Genomic DNA, 21,491 nt, shown 5'->3' with positions numbered 1-21,491 from the left:
TCGCGCCAATATTCACCCATTGCCCAAGTCAGAAATCTGTATTTATCCCCATATCCTGTATACTCCTCTCCTTCCCCATTACTACTACCCTCACACAAGCAGTCATCTCTTATATAAATTCCATCAACAACCTCCTGCTTCCAACAGTCTCCTTGTCTCTAGACTTGTTTTCCTAGAATTCATTCACATTGCAACCAGAGGGCCTGTATTAGTAAGCGCAGGCTGCTACTCTCACAAAATGCTATACGCTGGGCTGTTTAAACAACAGAAGTTGATTTCCCAGAGTTCTGAAGGCCAAAAGTAGAAGTTGGAGGTGCCAGAATGGTAATTTTTGGGTCAGGACTCTCTTCCTGGCTGGCAGAAAGCCATCATCTCATTGTGTCCTCACATGTCAGGGACAGAGAGTAAGAGCAAGTTCTCTGGTGTCTCTTCTTATAAAGTCATTAATCCCATCATGGGGGTCCCACTTTCATGACCTAATTATCTCCCAAAGTCTTCACCTCCAAATTCAGGGTTAGGGCTTCAACCTATGAATTTGAGGGAGGGACACAATTCAGTCCAAGCAGGACTTTTTCCCAAAAAAAACCAACTATCTTGCTTAAACTCTTTCTATGGTTCCCCTGTGCATTTAGGATGAACTCCAATTAGCTTGACTTTGAAAACCCTGCACTATCTGTCTCAACCTACCTCTCCTACCCCTTCTTACACCACTCCCTCACATACTCGCGTCATACTGACCACCTCTGTACCTAGAATGCATTGCGGTTTTTCTTGTCTCTGAACCTCTGCTTTTGTCACTCCCCTCTGCTTATTTTGGTTAGATCCAACTCTCCTGTTCTTCCAGGAAGCCTTTTCGGACACTACATGGGCCCTCTAGGTGTAGGCCTGGTGCTGCTCCAAGGTACTCCCACTGCAGCCTGTATTTCCACTTACCCCACTGTCTGTTGCTTCTCTGTTTTTCCTATTAAGCTGTAAGCTCTGAGAGAGAGATATTACCTGTTTTGTTCAACCCTACACTCAAGTGCCAACTCACTATCTAGAATATGGTAGCATATAATAAATGTTTGTGTATGCTTGGATGGATGGATGGATGGATGGATGGATGGATGGATGGACGGATGGATGGCTGGATGGCGGATGGATGGATAAATGTGTTGCATTTGGGTAACTATTGGGCATTCAGGTGAAGAAATTCAGTAGATAGATATGTGGATATGGAGTTCAGGAGAGAGGTGTGGACTGGAGAAGCCAAGTTCAGGCAAACACATAGCAGCTTTCTCCTTGGAAAGGTGCACTTTGTAAAGCCCTTGAGTGGTCACGTGTACGATGTCAGACCCTAGTTTCAAGTGTCCTTATCCAAACAGCCCCCTGGTATTCATGGTCCTGAATTTATTGCTAACCATAAGCTGCTTCTCAGCTGCTCTACCGTAACATTACCCTCTGAAGTAGTTACCTCATTTTACTGGTATGGAAGTAGAAGCCATGAGGGTTATCACAAGTGATTCAAAATAAGGATTCTAATCAGTGTTATGGATACTGTGGACTGGCTCATTCAACCTCCATTCCACTTCCGCCTTACCTCTACAGTTGCACTACTTACTACATTAGCGACTAGCTACCTGTGGCTATTCAAAATTAAATTTAAATAATTAAAATTAAATAAAAATAAAAATTTAATTCCTCAGTTGTACTAACCACATTTCAGGTGTTCAACTGCTGTACTGTACGACCGAACAGTGCAGACAGACCATTTCCCCGTCACAGAAAGTTTCAGGTCTTGGCGCCATCCTGTATGGCAGAGGTTAGAAAGCTAAAACTATATTTTCCACATTCCTGTGCAGGTTCTGGATGCAAATTCTGTTTACCAATTAGATATGCTTGTATGAGCTTGGTGAGGTGAAAATAAGATAAGCACGATGATGCGAGTGTCAGGCTTTTCGGAAGTAGCACGCCAGTGTCTGTTCCGTTTCCCGGGTGTGACAGGCAGCTGTGGTACCGGTCTTCACAGCAAGAGCAGTAGCTTCATGATTCCTACTTATCCCAGGTCAAAGCTGCAGTGATAGGTTCTTGAACTCAATCATTTCAAGTGGCCTAAGGAGTGGTGGCTTTCCTCGTGGGTCATTTCTATGGTGCTCTGCTTACCCAGAGGCCCAGAACCAGAGCCAACTCCCCCAACTCTCACCACTATTTGGGTAAGCAAATTTGGTAAGATTTCATGTGTTAAAATCGCTTCCTGCTTACAATATTCAGGATGGATTCTGTATCCTGAACCAAGTTCTGATTGACATGGTATAAAACCGACTTACACAACAGCTCTGGTGTTTACAGAGCATTCCTTTGCTTTCCAAACTCCATAAATGCAACCCAGTCTTCTAGCAACGAAATTAAGTAGCTATGCAGCTGACTGCCTTTTGAAATGGTTTCCCCCTCATTCTCCCTTAAGATACTACTTAGGCCTTTCCATATGAAACTTAGTCGCTCTGCAAAAATTAAGTGTGGTCAATAAAATAATCCAATTCCTAGCCTGATCCAAGTATGGTTGTAGACCACAACTACATTGTAATAAAATGCACTGAACAAAAAGCAAATTTTTCTAAGTCCACCATACTGAATGGCATAGATTTTCTTAGATAATAATCATGTTAGTGGAAATTAGATCGATCACATTCTTTTCTTTATTTATTCCTAGTGAGATGAGTTAGACTAAGGAGTTGGACGATTTGGTCAAAATGTAGGGGAGGTGGCAAGGCCAGAAGCATAGGGCAGAATGGCCGTGAGGCATCTGGTCTGGTCATTAGAAAATCATTATCTACTATTACTCTCTTGCCTTCCTCAGACCTCAGACTGTGAGTTATAGAAGCGTCTGGAAGCTAGCCTGGGCATGTGTCACCATGAATCATATTGATTCCATGGAAAAACATGGTCTAAACTCCAAACAGCATGCATGTAAAAGAACTGTCCGATCACTGGTCATTTATAAATTGGGTACAGCCTGAAATTACACCTTCCTGCCAGCCTCTACCTGTATGAAACAAACAAGCCCTTTCTATTTATGATCTTAAGACTTTAAAACCACCAGAGAATACTGAGTACCCATTTTCAGGTACACAGCCTGGCTTACTGGGAGGGGCGGCACGCCACCGAGCAGAGAACCTGGACCCTGGAATAACAGAGACCTGGGTTCTAACCACAGTTTCATCACTATTTACTGTGAGATCTTGGGTAAATTGCCTCCCCATTCTGAGTTTCAGTTTTCCCAACTATAAAATGAGAGAAAACCCTCTGCACAGGATTTTTATAAGGGTTATGTGAGAAAGCTGATTTGTTCACTTAAGAAAACATCAGCAAAGGAAAAGGGATGGGGAACCGTTCTACAGAGAAACTGAGTGCTCAGTTCAGTAATTTTTCAAAAGAAGAGGACTTCTGCCTGCTCTGCCCTAGGGTCCTTTCAGTTTTGCTCAAAATATCATCCACTTCCTATTGTGCTGTCCCCATTATAAGTCAGGGGAAAGGAGAAGCTTCCATGTCTAAAAGACCCCCAAAACACCCATAGTGCGTAGTTTTAAGGAGATAGATTTGTTTCTCTGTCACTAATGGCTCTGAGGTCCAGGTTCGTGAGTGGTTTGCTCCATGCAGCCATTCAGGAACCCAGGTTCCTTCTAGTCCATTGCTTTGCCAGCGCCGATGGCATTATCCTTGTCTGCATGATCAAAGGTAGGTCACAGGAACATTCATGTTCCAGCTCAAGGGAAGAGGAAAGGGAGAGCTGCTCCAGGATATCTTCCTTTAAATTGAAGATGACCCAGACGTTGCACTTTCACCCACACTTCATTGGCCTGAATTCAGTCAAGGGCTACACTTAGCTACAAGCAGGCTGGTAAGTGCAGTCTCTTAGCTACAAGCAGGCTGGTAAGTGCAGTCTCCACCAAGGCAGCCACGTGTCCAGATAAAAATCCTATTGAGGAAGAGGGACGTTTTGCTGGACAGCTATCATTCTTTGCCATGGCCTTCTTCCACTTTACTTGTCTTCAAACAAGTAAAGGGCTTGTTCTTGGTCTAGCTGTGAGCCTTTGCCAATTACTAAATTGGGCCCTGGTTGGGGGAAGTCTCCTCAATGCCATCAGACCTCCTGGTGAGATACACTTGGCCACTTGGGATCCCTAACGCTGATCGAAAAGCTGGGCCTAAACAGGGAGCTCTGGGAGCTCAGGCCAGGGATCTTCCCAGAGCACCACCCCTGTCTTCTGAAGATATGGTTTTGATGTGTGGGGCCTTTTCCCCCAGTATCGTGAGAGATACAGGCTTGGCTGTTTCTGGAGATGACTCATTCCTGCTCTTTGCAGTGGGAGCACAATTATATTGTTCCCACAAAGAGTATTTTCCTGCCAGGTCACTGGCACCTGCAGACAAGTCTGTTCTTCTTTAAGTGATTCTTAGAGGATTAAAAGGCACACAGTGCAAATGCTTCAGATATGCCAAGCTGCACGTAGCTGAACTGGAAGTTCCAATGGTGTGGAGACAGTAGGGGACCAGAAGCTGGGAAATCGCACACTGGTCTCAGCTCCTCCATTGGTCAGCTTTGTCCTTGCGCAAATCATTTCCAGGCGCTAAGCCTGTTTTCTCATCTAAAAAATTTTGACCAGATCATTTCTAGAGACGTGTCCTGTTCCAACTCCCCAGTTGTCCATGACCTTTTCTTGTTTGTTCCTTGTTTGGAACATTTCAGCAGTAACTATAGGGAAAAGACAATTCTTTCCTTCTCATTTGTTTCTCTTATGCCCGTTACATGTTTTCCCTATTATTGAGCTCTTGCATATTAGTGTGGCGCATTTGTTATAATTACTGAACCAATACTGACACAGGGCTGAAGTCCAGTTTTTACTGCTGACTAATGTTCCATTGTATAGATCTACTACCAGTTATCCATTTTGCTATTTGAAAACAACTCAGTTGCTTCCAGTTTTTGGCAATTATGAGTAGAACCGCTAAAAACTTTTGTGTGCAGGTTTTTATGTGGACATGTTTTCAATTCAATTGGGTAAATACCTAGGAGCGTGACTGCTGGATCATATGGTAAGAATATGTTTAGCTTGGTTAAAAAAAAAAAATCCTACCCAATTGCCTTTCAAAGTGGATGTGCCATTTTGCATCTTTTATACAGGATGAGCTTATTTTCATATGCTTATTTGCCATCTGTAGATCCACTTTGGTGAAGTTTATTCAGATCTTTCGCCCGGTTTTTAATTGGATTGTTTTCCTATGGTTGAGTTTTAAGAGTTCTTTGGATACAAATCCTTTATCAGATGTGTTTTGCAAATATTTTTCTCCCATTCTGTGGCTTGTCTTTTCATCCTCTTTCTAGTGTCTTTCATCAAGCAGAAGCTTTTCATTTTAATATAGTCCAACTTATCCATTTTCTCCTATTTTTATCTTCTACAAGTTTTATAGGTTTGTGTTCTGCATTTAGGTCTATGATCCATTTTGAGTTAATTTTTGTGAAAATAAGTCTGTGTCTAGGTTCATTTTTTTGGCAAAGGATTTCCAATTCTTCTAGCTCCATTTATTAAAAAGATTATCCTTTCTCTACTGAATTGCCTTTACTCCTTTGTTAACAATCAATTAAATGTATTTGCATGGATCTAACTTGGAGCTCCTGAACTGTCTCTTCTTTCACCAGTACCACACTGTCTGGATTATTGTAGCTTTACAGTAAGTCTTAAAGTCAGATAGCGTCAGTATTTCAACTTTTTTCTTCTTCCTCAGGGTTGTGTTGGCTATTCTGGGTCTTTTGCCTTTCCATATAAACTTTACAATCACTTTGTCAATATCCACAAATTACTTGCCTTCAAGTGGGGGTGTAAGATCAGCTCCCCACTGAGCCCCACTGTCACTAGAGAATGAGGAAGAGGGGGATAAGTGCCAACTCGCCCCACTTCGCATCACCTTGCTCCGCCATACTGCTGCTGGGTAGGGGTGAAGGTACAGCTCGACTCTGGACCTACCAACACTACCCCATTGGGGGAATCTGAGCACAGCACCCACTTCCACGGAGTGGGAGGGTAGGGTGAGAGATCAACTTCTCATTCAGCCCCACTGAAACCTATGCTGTGTTTTCTTCGATTCTGTGTTTATTGGGCATCCACTCATCACAGGAGCATTTATAGTAACTATATATTTTCTCTCTTTTTTTTATATTCTTGATGTTCTGGTACTTGGGGGTCTTACAAAAAAATAAGAAAATATAGTTAATATAATTAACCCATTCCTAAAGCTCACAACCACTTTCCTATGAGACATCTTCTTTCATTCACTTTTTGGAGTCTTCTTATGCTTGTTGTGTTATGTTGTCAAAGGTAAAGTTGGATACTAAGCAGTAAGGACAGATTTTAATCAGAAAAAAATACTATAATAGCAGGGAAAAGAGTTCCACTTCAACTCATACAGAGTAACTGGGCATTTTAACAGGAGAATAAGGAGGGGGGGCAGGTGTTGAGCAGGGGCTCCGTAGAGTCCGTGGAATGAAAAATGACAAGCAGGAAGCAAGGGCTGGTCCATGTGAAACCCATCTGGGTTTGCTAACGGGCACTTAACTGAAGTTAGGCTCCTTCCTGCCCACAAAGGCTGGGAGACAGGGACCCTATCTTCCTTCTGGTGTTGGCTGGAACAAATAATACATTCTTTTGGCATCTTTGAGTTTTCTCAGGCAGGCACTTGAAGGGCCGATGACAGGGGCATCCTAAGGATGCGGCCTTGAGCTGTTAGAAACTATATTAGTGTTTGTTCAAGACTTCATAGGCCAAGGTTGAAACCTAGTTGAGAAAGGGCTGAGAGGAGCCTGGCTGGTTTGATCAAAGAGAGCATCTTTGTCAATGCCCAGTGATTTTTAGCTGTGAGAGTGAGGAGCTGAGATAATAAGGCTACTCCCTCTTGGCAGAACCAGAAGTCCTTGCTATTACAATTTTTGAAAGCTCCCTGGGCGATTCTAATATGCAATAAAATTTGAGAATCACAAGGCCAAGAATGTTGCCCTCCATTGTTTGAATGCCCCTCTTCACAAAGAAAGCAATTGCTCTAAGCTGACTGAATACCCTGTGCTATATGCACACGTATGTACGTCTGTTTGTGTGTATATACCAGGGTGAGGGTAGAGAAGAGGCCTGGTCCTCTCAAGCAACAAGACAGAAAGTGCTTAAGAGTTATGGAAATGTACCAAGCCGCTTTTGTTTTAGTGAGGGGAAACAAAAAGGGTCCTGGTAGAATTCAACTCCATATTCATTTATTTGGCCATTAAAACGAGGGAGGGGTACTTCTCAAGGTGGTGGTTCTGTGGTCAGTCATGTAAGATCTGGTGGATTCATTTCCGGTTCTCATGGTTTTCTCTGCTGGACACTTCCCACCTGAAACCATGGGAAGAGACTGTCAGTCTCTCTGCAATTGCTTAAGAGACATCCTTAATGTATCACTTTCTTGCCTGACTTTCCCAGGACTCATTAAGCATAGTTCTATGGCTTCTTCTATGACTCATTTGGCTCCTAATTGTTATTTTGCATATTTATACAAATGAAGAAGCCAAGAGGGCTAGAACTTCTTTCAGAAGCCATGCAGTGGCCTCTAGAACGCTAAAGGCTCAGAAAATTGGTAGATTCTAGAGCTCCATCTCAGGAAAAAAACAGTGTTCTAGACCAAGAGCTGCCTGAGAGGCTGTTTAGTGTCTCTGGCTGTGAAAATAAGACACTCGGTGGGGCCTCAGGCTTCCCTTGCGCAGTGGTTCTCACCTGGGCTGCGCATCAGAATCACTGCAGACTTCGGGGATCACACCGGTGCTTTCACTCTAGTTTTTTTGTTTAGTTTAGTTTAGTTTTGTTTTTTAATGTCTGATCTTATTTATTTGTTACTCATAGAAAACTTCATTTTTGAATGGACTCAGACTTAGAAATAGAAGCTCTCAGAGAGGACAGCTCACGTCTCTTGGCAACCTGTTCTTGGTGTTTTTGTCTTTGGCCGCCTTTGTTCTCTTGGCCAACAGTTGAGCATATTCTGCAGCCTCTTCCTTCTTGTTCTTAGTTTGCTATTTCTTCAGAGCAATACACAGACGTTTGTGTTGCAGGACGCGTGGAGTAAGAAGACGCTGAATCTTGGGTGCTTTGGTCCTAGGTTTCTTACCTTCTTTGTTTAGGGGCTTTCTCACAACATACTGGCAGATATCATCTTCTTTAGAGAGACTAAAAAATTTGTGGATTCTGCTAGCTCTTTTGGGCCCCAGGCAACGAGGCACAGTAGTATCTGTGAAACCAAGAATACCCTTCTCCCCACCTCCCCCCCCCTTTTTTTTTTACAATGACCAAGTTGAGAACACTCAGATTGGCATCCACAATGTAACCCCAAACAGATGTGTGTTTTCTTTCTCCAGTCCTCCTTGGTCTATAACAGGATTGTCCCTTACTCAGGAGCAGGCAGACTCAGCCATGGGTCACGACACCCTGCTTCATGGGGAAACCTTGTTTGTCGTTCCCACCACTGATTCGAACCACATAACCCATTCTTCACTCAGAGCGTCAGCAGCAACTTCTGTGGCCATACGCTTCTCATAAAATGTATGAAGTTTGTGTTCATCATCCACTTCAATGAGTTTTTGGCAGCCGGTGGCTGGGAAAGAGATGTTTGGCTTCTCTTTCCTGAAGCAGCCGACTGCCTCTGAGGCGCCACGAAGGAGAGTCACCTGAGGAACCCTTCAATTGCAGAGTCCTAGGTACTTCCCCAGATGGACTGACTCAGCGTCTGGGGGAAAGGTCCACACTGGTTTTGTTTTTTGGAACAGCTCCCTAGATGATTCTGTTGCCCACCATTTCTCTCCAACTCTCCTGTTCCCCTCTTTAAACAAGCTCTCTGGTGGGGAGGACCTGATTTGTAACACTTACTGATTTCTGTGAGGGTAAATACTTCCACCATGGGCAATTTCAAGTGACAACACCGCTTAACAACTGGCTTGCAAAATTCCTGAATAGTTAACAATGGGCTCTCACAAGCCATTAAGAGCTAGCTCCAGTATAACCAATACCCCACACTCTCTCTCCCCACTGGTTAAGAACCACTATATTACAAGGTGTTCTGGAGTCCAAGGTGTTCCAAGAGTTGTACCTGAGAAGCTGCAAGCCCAAAGAACACAGCGGGTGGCAGAGTGCAGGCATACATTTAACTGAGACTTACAGACCGAGGAGAGTCTCCGGTGGCGACCGGCCGGAGGGGTAGCACTGCACATTCAGGCAGAGAAGCAAGGTTACACAGACACAGCAAAACAGAGAGCATTTGTAGGAGAGATCATCTGGCAGGCCCTGCAGGCCTGCTCTCATGCACACAGTGTCCCAAGAAGCTGGGAGACCTTGACTCCTGGCCTGGGTACAGAACTGTCTGAATCAGCAGCATTCCCATGGAGCCGGGAGACCTTCACTGCCTGCCTGTTCATCAGACTGCTCATCCCTACAGAAGAAAATGTAGGATCAAAAAAACAAAACAAAACCACCCAAAATCACCTTACATCAAATGGAACACCATTAATAGCTTGTACTATAATTAAATTAATTGCTTAAACCCACCATATGGAGATAACTCTTAGAGCAAACTTGGTAATAAACACTTGAGGGAGAGAAATCACACTGCCCAGACAGGCAGTAAGGATAACAGGCCTCCTGCCATGTCTGAATAGTAGCATTCCACCACATGATGTCACTCTAATACTTATTTATGCCACTGGGCAAGTCTCTCCTTTGCTAAGATTGGTGTTCTTAACTTTTATACCTCAGGATGGTTATGAAATTACATCATATTTGTCATTCATGACTTGAAAGCATGTTTTTTGGGGGGTGGGGAGAGATTGTCTTTTCTTTTCCTTGCAAAAGAGATTGATAATTTGCAGAAAGATTGGTGACAAAGGCAAAGAGGTATTTTGGAATCACAAAATTTTGATTTAGCACAAGACTGATTTACCAGGTGAGTGAACGTGGACAAGATTCTTAACCTCTCCAAGCCTCAGTGTCCTCATCTGTAAAATGGGAGAAAATACTATAACTTCTACCTCAAAACTGGGAGTAAGTCCTTTCGGTTGGCAGGTACTAAGCCTCCACCCTGTGCCATGCTCTGCGCCGGGCGGGAGAAAAACGAAGAGGAGGACACCACAGTTCCTGCCCTCACGTCCAACCCCGGGAACAAATATCTAAACAAGAGCATATGGGCCAATGGCCAGTAGACACTCTTTGTTATGTTTCTGCTCTTCCCCGATAGTGTTATCTGACCTTCTCTAATACCTTGATAAAAATGCTTCGTATGCAGTAGTTTTTTTGTTGGGAAATAAATGAAGTGTTAGTCCTAATATTTCAATGATAAGAGGCTTCTCCAGCCCTGGTCCCGCTACACAAACTGCTCTGGAGGACTACGATTGTTGAGAAAGAGACGCAGTTGGAATGTTGTCAACTGCAAGCGGCGGACACACACACACACCCTTCTTACCTGAGTGATGAGGCTGAACGCATCTGCTCGCGGGAGTAAGAAGTAGAGGGCACTGTGGGCGTGGCTTCATTCGGAGGTCACTGTGTCAGGGGCCTACCTACCTGAGTCTGCACTCCCTGCTGGGTCAGCTTCCAGCGGACTTTCTCCCTAGTAAATGTCGCCGCAGCAATTCTAGGCCACACACCCCCATCTCACGTCAACTTTCCAAGAAGAAGGTCTGAGACTCTGCTCCGGCGCACTGAGGTCACATGCTCACTCCCAGCCAATCATTGTGGACAAGCAGTTGGAAGGCTCTGATTGGCTTAGCTTAGGTCATACGCTCTGCCCTTGGCACTGGAGGGGCGGTCAGCGCTGGGCTACAGCTGATGCCCTGGAAGAAACTGGGAGTTGTGGGGAAGGGATGAGGGGGAAATGGAGGCATCAACTGTAGGTTCCTCCTGGGGAATATTAGGTGGGCCTGAGTGTGTTTCATGATTTGGAGACGGACAAAGGGATGCAGGCAGGATTCATGGCCTCTTCATACGCTCCTCTCCTCTCCTTCCTTGTACTAGCACCACCTTCATAAAGAGGATTATTCAATTTGGGGGGTTGTTGTTTTGTTTTTTTGCCTGAGGAATATAAATAGACACTTAAAAGCTGGTCATGCTGCTCACCCCTCCACCTGTGGGGGGTGGGAGAACTGTGATCTCAAAGAGACCGTTTGTTACCATCCCCTCCCCGACCCCCCATTTTGTCTCATATACTTCATTCCTAGTCGTCCTCTACTTGGGTGGCATTTCCAAGTCCCAAACCTCGTCCCCTGCAGGGAGCAGGCTGCAGCCTTCCAGCCCTGCATGTACTTTTCTTCCAGACTCAGGTAGAAATCTCTGGCCTCAGAAGTCCCCCTACCACTGTCCTCATTTGCAGCGGGATTATACGTCTGTATTCCTCTACTATGACTTTAATTCCGTTTTAGGAGGGAGAGGAGATAAACACACAATCAGTCTGCTGTCTTAAGCTGAAGTCACTGGCCCATATTTTTCTATCAAAATTAAATCTGTTGTGCCTGTGGCTGGCTTAAATAAATTCATGTCGAGGACTGATTAGTGTTTTTACAGGCTCTGCCACACAAGGGATGCTTTTGGAGGAGATGACCAGGTGACACAGGCAACGAAGCTGTGACTGCAGAGACGAGAAGTTGCTGAGGTTGTGGGGAGTGAGGAAGAGGAGATGGGGGTGGTGAAGTAGACACAGACATGGTTTTTGGAGTTCGAGACCAGCATGTGGCAGAGGGTTCACATGGAGCACCAGCCTACCGCCTGTGTGATTTGGGGCCCATCACTTTCCACTCTATAAGCCTCTGTTCCCCTGTGGGCACATCATCACGATTTTAGGATTAATACTAATCAAAGGTTCTTGGTTTGCAAGCAATAGACATGAATGCTGGCTAATTAAGCAAAAGATGCTGAAGTAGCAGCTTTGTATGAAGACATCAGGTGGTGGAGACTGGCAACCTGAAGAATGTAGTCCCCACTGAAAGAATTCGTGTTCAAAAGTTGTATACACTGTGCTGGCCAAACAAAATGTGTCTACTGGCGGCATCAGCCTCCGGACCTCGAGTCTGCAGCCCCTCTCTTGGGAAGAGCCCAAGTTCCTGCATAGCACCAAGGCCCTGCCAGCCCCAGCAGGACTCAAACTCCAGGCTAAGAGCCCAGTGCTAGGCAATGAGGAAGGACTAGATCGCAAGGCATTAAGCGATTAAGACTGTCTGGTTCTTTCCCAAGTCTGCAGCCCCAGCACAGGGCCCCGGACGGAGGCAGCTCCCAGGGTGCCAGAAGTCAGTACTGTTTGTCTAAGGGAAGAGGAGGCTCAGAGACATTAGGTAGCCCATCAGATTGCACAGCTCACCAATGTCTGATCCCACAGACACCTGGTAATGGGTCCCAGGTCATAGGTTCACTCCATCAGGAGGTGGGGAAGGTCAGTGAGGGAAATCCCAACCATCCACCCTCCCACCCTGGCTTCGCTGCTCCTGACCCAGCAGAGCAAAATGTGCTGATACTCCTAAACCCAACTCCCCACCACCTTCTATGAGACTGCAGCAAGAAATGGAGACTAGATGAGAGCCATTGTGTGTTAAAATTTTATGTGAAATTCTGTAAATGTATAAAGTGGCCTGAGGTCACCTGCCCATAAGGCCTGGCCCCCCTCAGCACTTGTTGTAGATGGCTGCACTGCCCCACTCCTCAAACTCTTCCTTGCTGACCCAGAGTTGCTGGAAGGCCTGCAGGGAGGCCAAGATGGAGCCACCGGTCCACACAGACGTCTTCCTCTCAGGAGCGGCAGCCACTGTGGGGCTGTCCCCAGGGCAGAGGATGTTCAGCTCCCTCTGGAAGCGCCTGGGGAAGCCATCCAGCATGGTACAGCCACCACACAGCAACACGTTGGCGGCCATCTCCTCCTTGAAGCCCGCCTCCTGGCAATGGCCCAGGCAGGCGGCCGTGAGCGCGGGGAGGCCGGGCTGGTTGCTGCCCACCAGGGTGGGCTTGAAGAGCATCTCGGCGCACTGGAAGCGCTCCTGGCCAATGGTGATGAGATTGCCATCAGGGAGCTCGTATTCCACACGCAGCTGCTCCAGGCCCAGGCTGAGCTCCTCCTCGGGCTGTAATGCTGAGTAGCAGCACTTCTTCTTGATGTGCTCGACGATGTGCAGGTGGTCATCCGTGAACTTCTGACCAGCCTCATTGAGCAGCTGCAGCAGGTAGTTGGTGAGGTCGCCTCCAGCGTAGTCAGCGCGGACCGTCAGGCCTGGCAGCACGTTGCCCTCGGAGATGGGCACCACATGTGAGACGCCGTGCCCGCTCTCCACGACCAGCCCTGCAATCTTGCCGTAGGAGTAGATGGACAGCAGCGACTGGCACGTCACGTGCATGGCAGGGATACCAAAGGTCTCAAACATGAGCTCTGCATACTTCTCCCGGTTGCTGCTGGGGCTGAGTGGTGAGTCGGAGACCAGCACGGCGTGCTCCTCAGGGAGGATCTTCATGGCCGTATGGAAGATGTACTCGCAGATGTGCTGGACGCAATCCCAGTCCACCACGACACCATAGTTTAGTGGGTTAACCAGCTTCAGAGGCGCCTCAATGTCGAGCAGCTCGTGGCCCACGTAGGTCTGCTTGCAGGTGTCGCCCGCGTTGGCCACCTCGGAGTAGCGCTTGCCCACCGTGGAGGAGATGAAGTAGGTGGGCCTGGGCTCTCCCGCGTAGCCGCACTTACAATACTGCGAGCCCAGGTCCATGATGAGCACCTTGATCTTGCGCACCTTCTTGGGCTTCATCTTTGGCTGAGTGGCTGAACCCATGTCCTGGATGCCAGTGTCAGGAGCTGGCAGTGTTCCTGCCTCTCCAGAGTCACCCGGAGCCATGCCCCTGGGCATGGGACTCGGGCTGTTCCTCATCTCCATCTGCCTTCCTTGCTCACCTTTCTCACATCCAAGAGCTCCGTGGGGAGAAATAAGAAGATCCACCTCCTGCAGTGCCTTGGCAACCCCTCAGGATTGTGATGTCACTGGGGACTGGTCCATTCCAGCAGCCCAGGGAGGGCTTGGCCTTGGTGGGCCCTTGATCTGTCATCCCTACCCATCTGCCCATCTCAGCTTTGCTACAGGACAGAGCAGGTGGCCAGCAGTTTTAGAAACCCAAGTACACTGGTGTCTTGGAGGTTTCTGCTTCTGCCCCTTATGTCCCTGATCCTAATCCCCCGTTCACTGACTGACTAAATACCTTTTCCTCCTCTGCTGCTTGGCTGCAAGGATGATACATAACTGAGCCCTTACAGTAAGCCAGGCACAGTACCAGGCACCTCACATGTTACTTTACAGCAGGGGTGTCCAAACTTTTTTCAACGGTTTTCACCAAGGGCCATATGTGGTAAAATACACAAACAGCTGGGCCACTCACTCGAGGTGAAGTACCTATTGCCTCACCTGGTTTATTTAAGTAAACTAAATATATTTTTGGAATTTGCTACGGGCCAATTAACAATGGATCATGGGCCACAGTTGGCCCGTGGGCCGGAGTTTGGACACCCCTCCTTTACAGAATCCCATGAGGTAGGCAGAGCTGAGAAAATCAAGGCTCAGAATTCCAATAACCCGCCCATGAGCAGACAGCTCTTAGTGTTTGTACTTCAACCCAAGTCATCCAACTCCAAAGCACCAGGTCTCCTGAGAGTATGAGGGCCCCAACAATACTTTCATCCCTTCATTCAACATTTACTGGGATTTGTGGTGCGTCCAGCCCAGTGCAGCCTGCTGGTGACAGATGTCATTGCCCAGTCTAGGTGGGAAGAAGACAGAATGGATGCAGAGGAGTTTGTAGGTGGAAATCTATTGGGAGGACAAAGGCACACAAAGGAGGGAATGCTCATTGGAGGGAGGGAGTCAGGTTCCCTAGTGAGGTGATGCCAAAATCAAGTACTGAAAGACAGGTGGGTATTTGTCAGGTAGTTAGGAGGGAAAGGCATCCCCCACAGAGAGCACAGCCTGAGCAAGGCCCAGAAGGAGGGCATTGTGGGGAACTGCCAGTAGTTATGGTGTTTGGAAAAATGGATGAGGCTAGAGAGGTCATGGAGCCAACTAGGGAGGACCTCAAATGCTTGGAGTAGAGCTTGGATTAAATTGAGGACAGCTGAAAAAAAAAAACCAGTAAAGTCTTTAAACAGAGGCGTGGTCAGATTTGGCTTCTAGGAAAATTTGAGAAAGATCTATGTTTAGCTGTAATATAAAGGGGCAAAATGCTGAGTCCTGAAAGGAGAATTGGAGAAATTCTTGTAACACTTGAAGGTGGCCTAAGCTAGGGATGTGATAGTGTGGAAGAGAGGAAGGGACAGGTTCTAGAGAAGTTTACGAGGTAGAATCTAATCTAATTGGTTGTTTCTGCAACTATCCTCCATTCAATCCAAGCTCTTTAGCATTGAGGCCCTCTCTCAGCTCCTGTGCCATCTCTAGTCTCAAGCATTGCATTTACATTAGATGATTAGATTAGATGTGGTGTGTGAGGGAGAAGGATGAACCCCTTCCTCTACCCAAAGAAAGATGGCCTGTCATCCAGAACAGATAAAATCATTAGGTTTCCATAAAGCCCTCCATCCCCAACTGCCACCCCCCCTGCCAAAACAAACAAACAAACAGCGGATTAGGGCTTCAGTGGTAAAAAAAAAAAAAAAAAAAAACCAGGAGAAAAGTGGGAAGAGAAACAAGGCTGAGGACATCTTCTAGGAGAATTACAAAGAACAGAAGTAATTGAGGGATGAGGAGACAGTGGAGAGGAAAGAGAGATTTTAAGATGTAATTAAGAAATGATGCTATCAAGCACGTAAGAATGTTAATGAAGAACTTGTGAGAATTTTTGTTTGCTGAATTGTTTCTTAGAACATGAAAGTGGATTACGTGGATAACAACTTTATAAGGATTAATTACGAGTACCACCAAGCTCTATTGGTGGTAGCACAAATCCGAGCCTGAGGATCTGGCTTGCTCTGGCATGGACAGCTCAGCAATATACTTTTCCTCACACCGGACTGACATCTGTACCTCTCTGGAGAAGCCATTAATTGGACTTGGGTCTACTTTTGGGGTTGTGCAGAGCAAGCTAATTCTTCTATGTAACAATTCTTATGCTTATTTAAAGGCAATGCTCATGGACCCGAGCCTACTTCTTCCATTTCTTACAGAAAGACAGTCCAGAATAGAAAGAAGAGTAAGGCATTGGACTCAGACCTGAGTTCAAATCTAGTTCCATTACCATAATATGTATGACCTTGGGCAAACTACTCAAAATGTTAGTTGAATGTGATTATGGCAGTGCTATGTCCCTTCATCAACTTGATCCCTCTCCACTGCCTCCAGGTTTCCAGCAACTAGGTAGGTGGCAGGACCCTCATATACAGAGAACACAGAGGCAGGAGCAGTCATACAGGGGATGATAATGAGTTCCAGTTGGGACATGCTGACTTAGATGCTTAGTGACCGCTGGACTGTGGTATGTGGAGCTCCGGAAGAGAAATGATCTGGATCCAGATGTGAGTCCTCAGGAGAGTATCTCCCCCTTCTGAAGAGGGCTCCTTCCCCTTCCACCTTGAGGAAAATGGGCAGTCTTGATATTTGGGGTACCACACTGGGGGCTGAGCTTTGGGAATGAGGCTCACTGTGTGTTTGGTAAGGGATCCTCTTCTTTGCTGGGAGCTCCTGAATTGGGTTCTCAAATGTCAACATATTGAAGAGTTGAATTCCTAGGCCTAAGTAGTCCTGGGCTCAAAATATTCAGATTCAGGAAGACTGGGGTGGGATCCAGGAATCTGCATCCATAAAAAGAAATACTGTACTTTGGCCTTGCCTTACTAGATTTTTTCTTCTCTCCACAGCTGCTAAAATTACAGTGGCCTGGTTCACCCTTCTTCCAAAGGTCAACTGTGGGTGGTATCCCCCAAACCCAATCAGGTGCAAGGATACCACTGGAGGAAGAAAAGCGTTTCTTGGTCAAATCTTTCCATGTTTTCTTTCTCCAGTAGAGGAGAGCCTCAGGGTTGCTTTCAAGAAGGATCATCTCATTTTTTGGGGGTGGGAGGATGTCTTGGGCCAGAGGAGCAAAAGTGTGATCCAATGAGGAAATACAGTCTGAGCAATATAGAGTATTTCTACCAGAAGGATCTCACCAGACACTCCAGGGAGCCCGCATGTACCTTAGGTGGTTCATGACAAGTGTGTGCAGTTGCATGTGCCAGGCAGTGGAGGTTTGGGGTGTGGAGTGCCAACAGTCTCTATATTCTTCCATCACTGATACCACTGTGTGATGACCCAGAGAGGAGAGAAGGGGCACAAAGGGTAACACGGAAGCTAAGGCAAAGAGCATTCAAGCATGCGATATCCTGAGAGGTGAAGTAAAAGTGTCCATTGGCTTTAGCACAAAGGATGTCGGGGTGGACCCTGAGAGTCCCCACGCTTATGGACCTGAGCGACTGGCCTTAAGCTAGCACAGCACCTCTCCCACCCACGATGACAGAAAGGGTTAAGGATGGGTGAGCATGGGCAGTGGGGGAGGAGCACATGAAACAGCATGCCAGGCTTTGAGTGTCTTAGTCAAGTGGGATGCACAGGTCAAGCGACAAGGTAAATTATGGCCCCCAGAAAGATGTCCACATCTTAATGCCTGGAACCTGTGACTATGTCACCTTTCATGGAAAATAAGGACTTCGCAGATGTGAGTTAAAGAGTTTGACATGGGGAGATTAACTACCCTGGATTATCCGGTAGACTCAAAGAACTCACAGGACCTTAATCAGAGGCAGACAGGAGGATCAGGTCAGAGAAAGAGATGTGGAAACAAGCAGGAGAGGTCGCTGAAGATGAAGGAAGGAGCCTCAAGCCAAGGAATGTAGGCAGCCTCTAGGACCTAAAAAAGGCAAGGAAAGGATGAGCCCCTTGAGCCTCCAGAAGGACTGAGGCCCTGACACCTTGATTTTAGCCCACTAAGAGTGACTGTGGACTTCTGACCTCCAGAATTGTAAGACAATACATTTGTGTTTAATGCCATTAAACTTGTGATAATTTGTTACAGCAGCAATAGGAAACTAATACAAGCTCTTACAGAAATCCAAGGCAGTGAAAATGGACTAAGCAGCTGCAGATTTCTGAGAATTTAAGAGGGGGGTTGAAGAGAAGGAAAATAGATGATTCTAAGTTAAATATGTCTTATCATGTAAGTTCTTTTGAAATAAAGCCAAGTAATCCAAGTTGGACATGCAAACCCCTGAAAAACAGAGGCAAGTAAACTATTTTGCAGGCAGCCAGGCATAGAAAAAAGTACTTTTCTGTTCTTTCAAAACTCTGTGCTATCTCATCCTCCACCCATTGAACCAAGAAGCTGAGATTTATTTCTGAAATGAGTTTGGCTGCCCCCATCAGGTAGTCACAAAGCTCGAGAGACTGGACTTGGTCCTTTTCTACTCTTACACCCTAAAAGGAGCCCAGAGCATCCTTAGTAACCTCCTTAGAGAAAGCCCACCATGGTAGTCACTGCCTTTTATGAAGAGCACATGGCTGCACAACGTAAGGCTGGATTCTGGGTGCCTTGAGAGTGACAGGTGTCAGCACCCGCACACTCAGCTTCAGAGATGGCATGGGAGGCAGTGGCCAAGCAGCCTCAGAGACACATGTCAAGTCCCATCAAGGTGTGTCCACAGCACATTCCTGGGAAGAAGTTGTAGTCAGGAGAGCTTGGCCAGTGCTACCTGGGTATCTTTGGGTGAGCTATGTACCCAAGGGCCTGAATGTTCTCATCAGTGGGACTCTGTAGGGTCTAATTTCATTGCCGAACCATGACCCAGATGAAGGAGGAATATGTGTACAAATACATGTACAAAAAGATTCCTCTGCAGGTTGTCCGAAGGAACAAGTGAGACAGAAGTTCTTGGCAGTAACCATGGCAGCAACTAGTCCCGCTAAAATCTAAATCAGATGGTGTTAACTCTCTGCTCAAAATTCTCTAGTACTTTCTCACCTCACACCGAGTCAGAGCCAAAGTTCTAGCAATGGCCCATGAGGCTCAATGCTCTCCCCGCCCTCTTACTTCTACCATCTCATGTACTTGTCCTTGCTCTCTCCACACCAGCCACATTCTTCTTGGGATCCTTTCTAACTTGGGGGCTGGCAAACTTTTTCCGTAAAGGCCCAGGGAGTCAATATGTATTTCCAACTTTGCAAACCAGAGTCTTTGTTGCAATGACTCAACCAACACAGCCATTGATAATACGTAAACAAATGAGTGTGGCTGTGTCCCAATAAAATTTTATTTACAAAAACAGGCTGCAGTCACATGTCCCTCTCCCTCACCTCCTTTAGGTCTCCTGTCAGTCTCAGGGAGCCCTGCCTAGGCACATTAGCACGCCGCCCTCCCCATCCCCCTTCCCTGCTTTGTTTCTCTCTTTTGCCCTTAACATCTTCATATATATGTGTATATATATACATATACATATATATTAAATATTGTTTGTCTCTCCCCAACCCCCACTGACTAGAATGTAAACTGTAAAAGGGCAGAAAACTTTTTTTCCACTGTTGCCTTGTTTCCCAGCTGCCTTGCACATAGCAAGCACTCAATAAATACTGATTGAATAAATCAAGTTTATTATAAAATTGAGAAAAAGGTAAGTTACCTCAAAAACATGACCCCAAATCTACCTTAACATAGGACAAAGTTTCCCAGTACCTAGAAAGCCCAGGTCACTGCATTACATCATAATCAGCGATGTCATCACTGGAGAAATTCTCAAGTTGCCCTGATTCTTAAGCCTTTCGGACCTTGAAGCCTGTGGGATCAAGGAACCTTCTGAAAGCAAGATGGCTCTTGATAGTGTGTGGGATGCACAGGCAGCAATCACAGGCGATGGGCCTAACAAGAGAGAGAGTGAAAAGGCCTCCCCGCACACACAGGTCACCCAGACTGCCTCCGTGAAGGAGGGCCCAGCCAAGAGGGCAGTGCGGGTCTGCCATTCGGAGCCAGAAGAACCTACCAAATCAACCGCAGTCAAGAAGCCCAAGGTAGTCGTGACCAAAGCGGTGGTCGTGGATCTTGGCACTGGCTACTGTAAATGTGGCTTTGCTGGGCTGCCAAGGCCCAGCCACAAGATCTCATCGACAGTGGGCAAGCCCTACATGGAGACCGCCAAAACCGGGGACAACCGCAAAGAGACATATGTGGGTCAGGAGCTCATCAATCCACAGGTGCGTCTCAAGCTAACGAACCCTCTGCGACACGGCATCATTGTGGACTGGGATTCGGTGCAGGATATCTGGGAATATCTCTTCCATCAGGAGATGAAGATCTCCCCACAGGAGCATGCGGTCTTGGTTTCGGACCCACCCCTCAGCCCACACACCAACAGAGAGAAGTACGCTGAAATGCTGTTTGAAACCTTCAGCACACCTGCGATGCACATCGCCTACCAGTCCCGCCTGTCCATGTACTCCTACGGAAGGACGTCTGGCATGGTCGTGGAGGTCGGCCACGGTGTGTCCTATGTAGTCCCCATCTATGAGGGTTATCCTCTGCCCAGCATCACTGGACGGCTGGACTATGCAGGCTCCGATCTGACAGACTACTTGATGGGCCTGATGAACAACGCAGGAAAACACTTCACCAAGGACCAGATGGCCATGGTGGAGGACATCAAGGAGAAATGCTGCTACGTGGCCCTGGACCCCATCAAAGAGAAGAAAGACCCGGCTACTGAGCATGCACTCCAGTACACCCTGCCGGATGGGCAGGAGATAGACCTGTACCAGGAAAGGTTCCTCTGCTCAGAGATGTTCTTCAAGCCTTCTCTGATCAAGTCCATGCAGCTGGGCCTCCACACCCAGACAGTATCCTGCCTGAACAAGTGTGACATCGCACTCAAACGGGACCTCATGGGGAACATCCTGCTTTGCGGGGGCAGCACCATGCTCAGCGGCTTCCCTAACCGTCTGCAGAAGGAGCTGAGCACCATGTGTCCCAATGACAGCCCCCAGGTAAATGTGTTGCCCGGAAGAGACAATGCAGTGTGGACGGGAGGCTCCATCCTGGCATCACTTCAGGGCTTCCAACCCCTGTGGGTCCTTCGCTCTGAGTACGAGGAACATGGGCCTTTCTTCCTCTACAGAAGGTGCTTCTGAACTCTGATGACGCCTGGTCGCTGTGGCTGCTGTCACCTCTGCTGGGTGAGCACCAGCCCACATATGGAGCCGACCCAGCATGTTCACTTGGCAGTATTAAAAAATCCTGTTCCCCGCCAGTGTTTCTGTATTGCGTGACTTAATGAAAACCACTTCATACATGCAGCATCTGCCTTAAAATACACATTTGCCAACACAAAAATGGAGGCGGTGGGATGGACGATGGTCAGAAAAGACATGCACTCCATGACTAATGCTTAAACATTCTTGGGAAAAACTAGCTCTAAAATTAATTTGT

At 46.8% G+C, this 21,491-nt stretch overlaps 2 protein-coding genes and 1 pseudogene across 2 annotated transcripts; 1 reads left to right on the top strand and 2 right to left on the bottom strand.

Annotated features, from left to right (window-relative positions):
• Nucleotides 1–7,907: 7,907 nt before the first annotated feature.
• On the bottom strand, nucleotides 7,908–10,526 carry LOC109448629 (small ribosomal subunit protein eS6 pseudogene; annotated as a pseudogene).
• Nucleotides 10,527–12,636: 2,110 nt separating this feature from the next.
• Nucleotides 12,637–15,708, bottom strand: ACTL7B (actin like 7B). Its single transcript, XM_019734157.3, has one exon. The coding sequence runs from the start codon at nucleotides 13,943–13,945 to the stop codon at nucleotides 12,692–12,694; it is 1,254 nt and encodes a 417-aa protein (XP_019589716.3). The 5' UTR covers nucleotides 13,946–15,708; the 3' UTR covers nucleotides 12,637–12,691.
• Nucleotides 15,709–19,879: 4,171 nt separating this feature from the next.
• ACTL7A (actin like 7A) lies at nucleotides 19,880–21,193 on the top strand. Its single transcript, XM_019734156.3, has one exon. It carries the CDS (start codon nucleotides 19,880–19,882, stop codon nucleotides 21,191–21,193), a length of 1,314 nt encoding a protein of 437 aa, XP_019589715.2.
• Nucleotides 21,194–21,491: the final 298 nt, after the last annotated feature.

This window comes from Rhinolophus sinicus, chromosome 16 (genome assembly GCF_057876585.1).
Source record: "Rhinolophus sinicus isolate RSI-liver-muscle chromosome 16, RSI-T2T, whole genome shotgun sequence".
In the NCBI taxonomy this organism is placed as follows: Eukaryota; Metazoa; Chordata; class Mammalia; order Chiroptera; family Rhinolophidae; genus Rhinolophus; species Rhinolophus sinicus.
The sequence above is the reverse complement of the archived record's forward strand: the minus strand, read 5'-3'. Positions and strand labels throughout refer to the sequence as shown.

Coding starts and splice junctions, on each gene's coding strand:
- ACTL7B (XM_019734157.3), bottom strand. CDS start 13,945: ATGGAGATGAGGAACAGCCCGAGTCCCATGCCCAGGGGCATGGCTCCG.
- ACTL7A (XM_019734156.3), top strand. CDS start 19,880: ATGGCTCTTGATAGTGTGTGGGATGCACAGGCAGCAATCACAGGCGAT.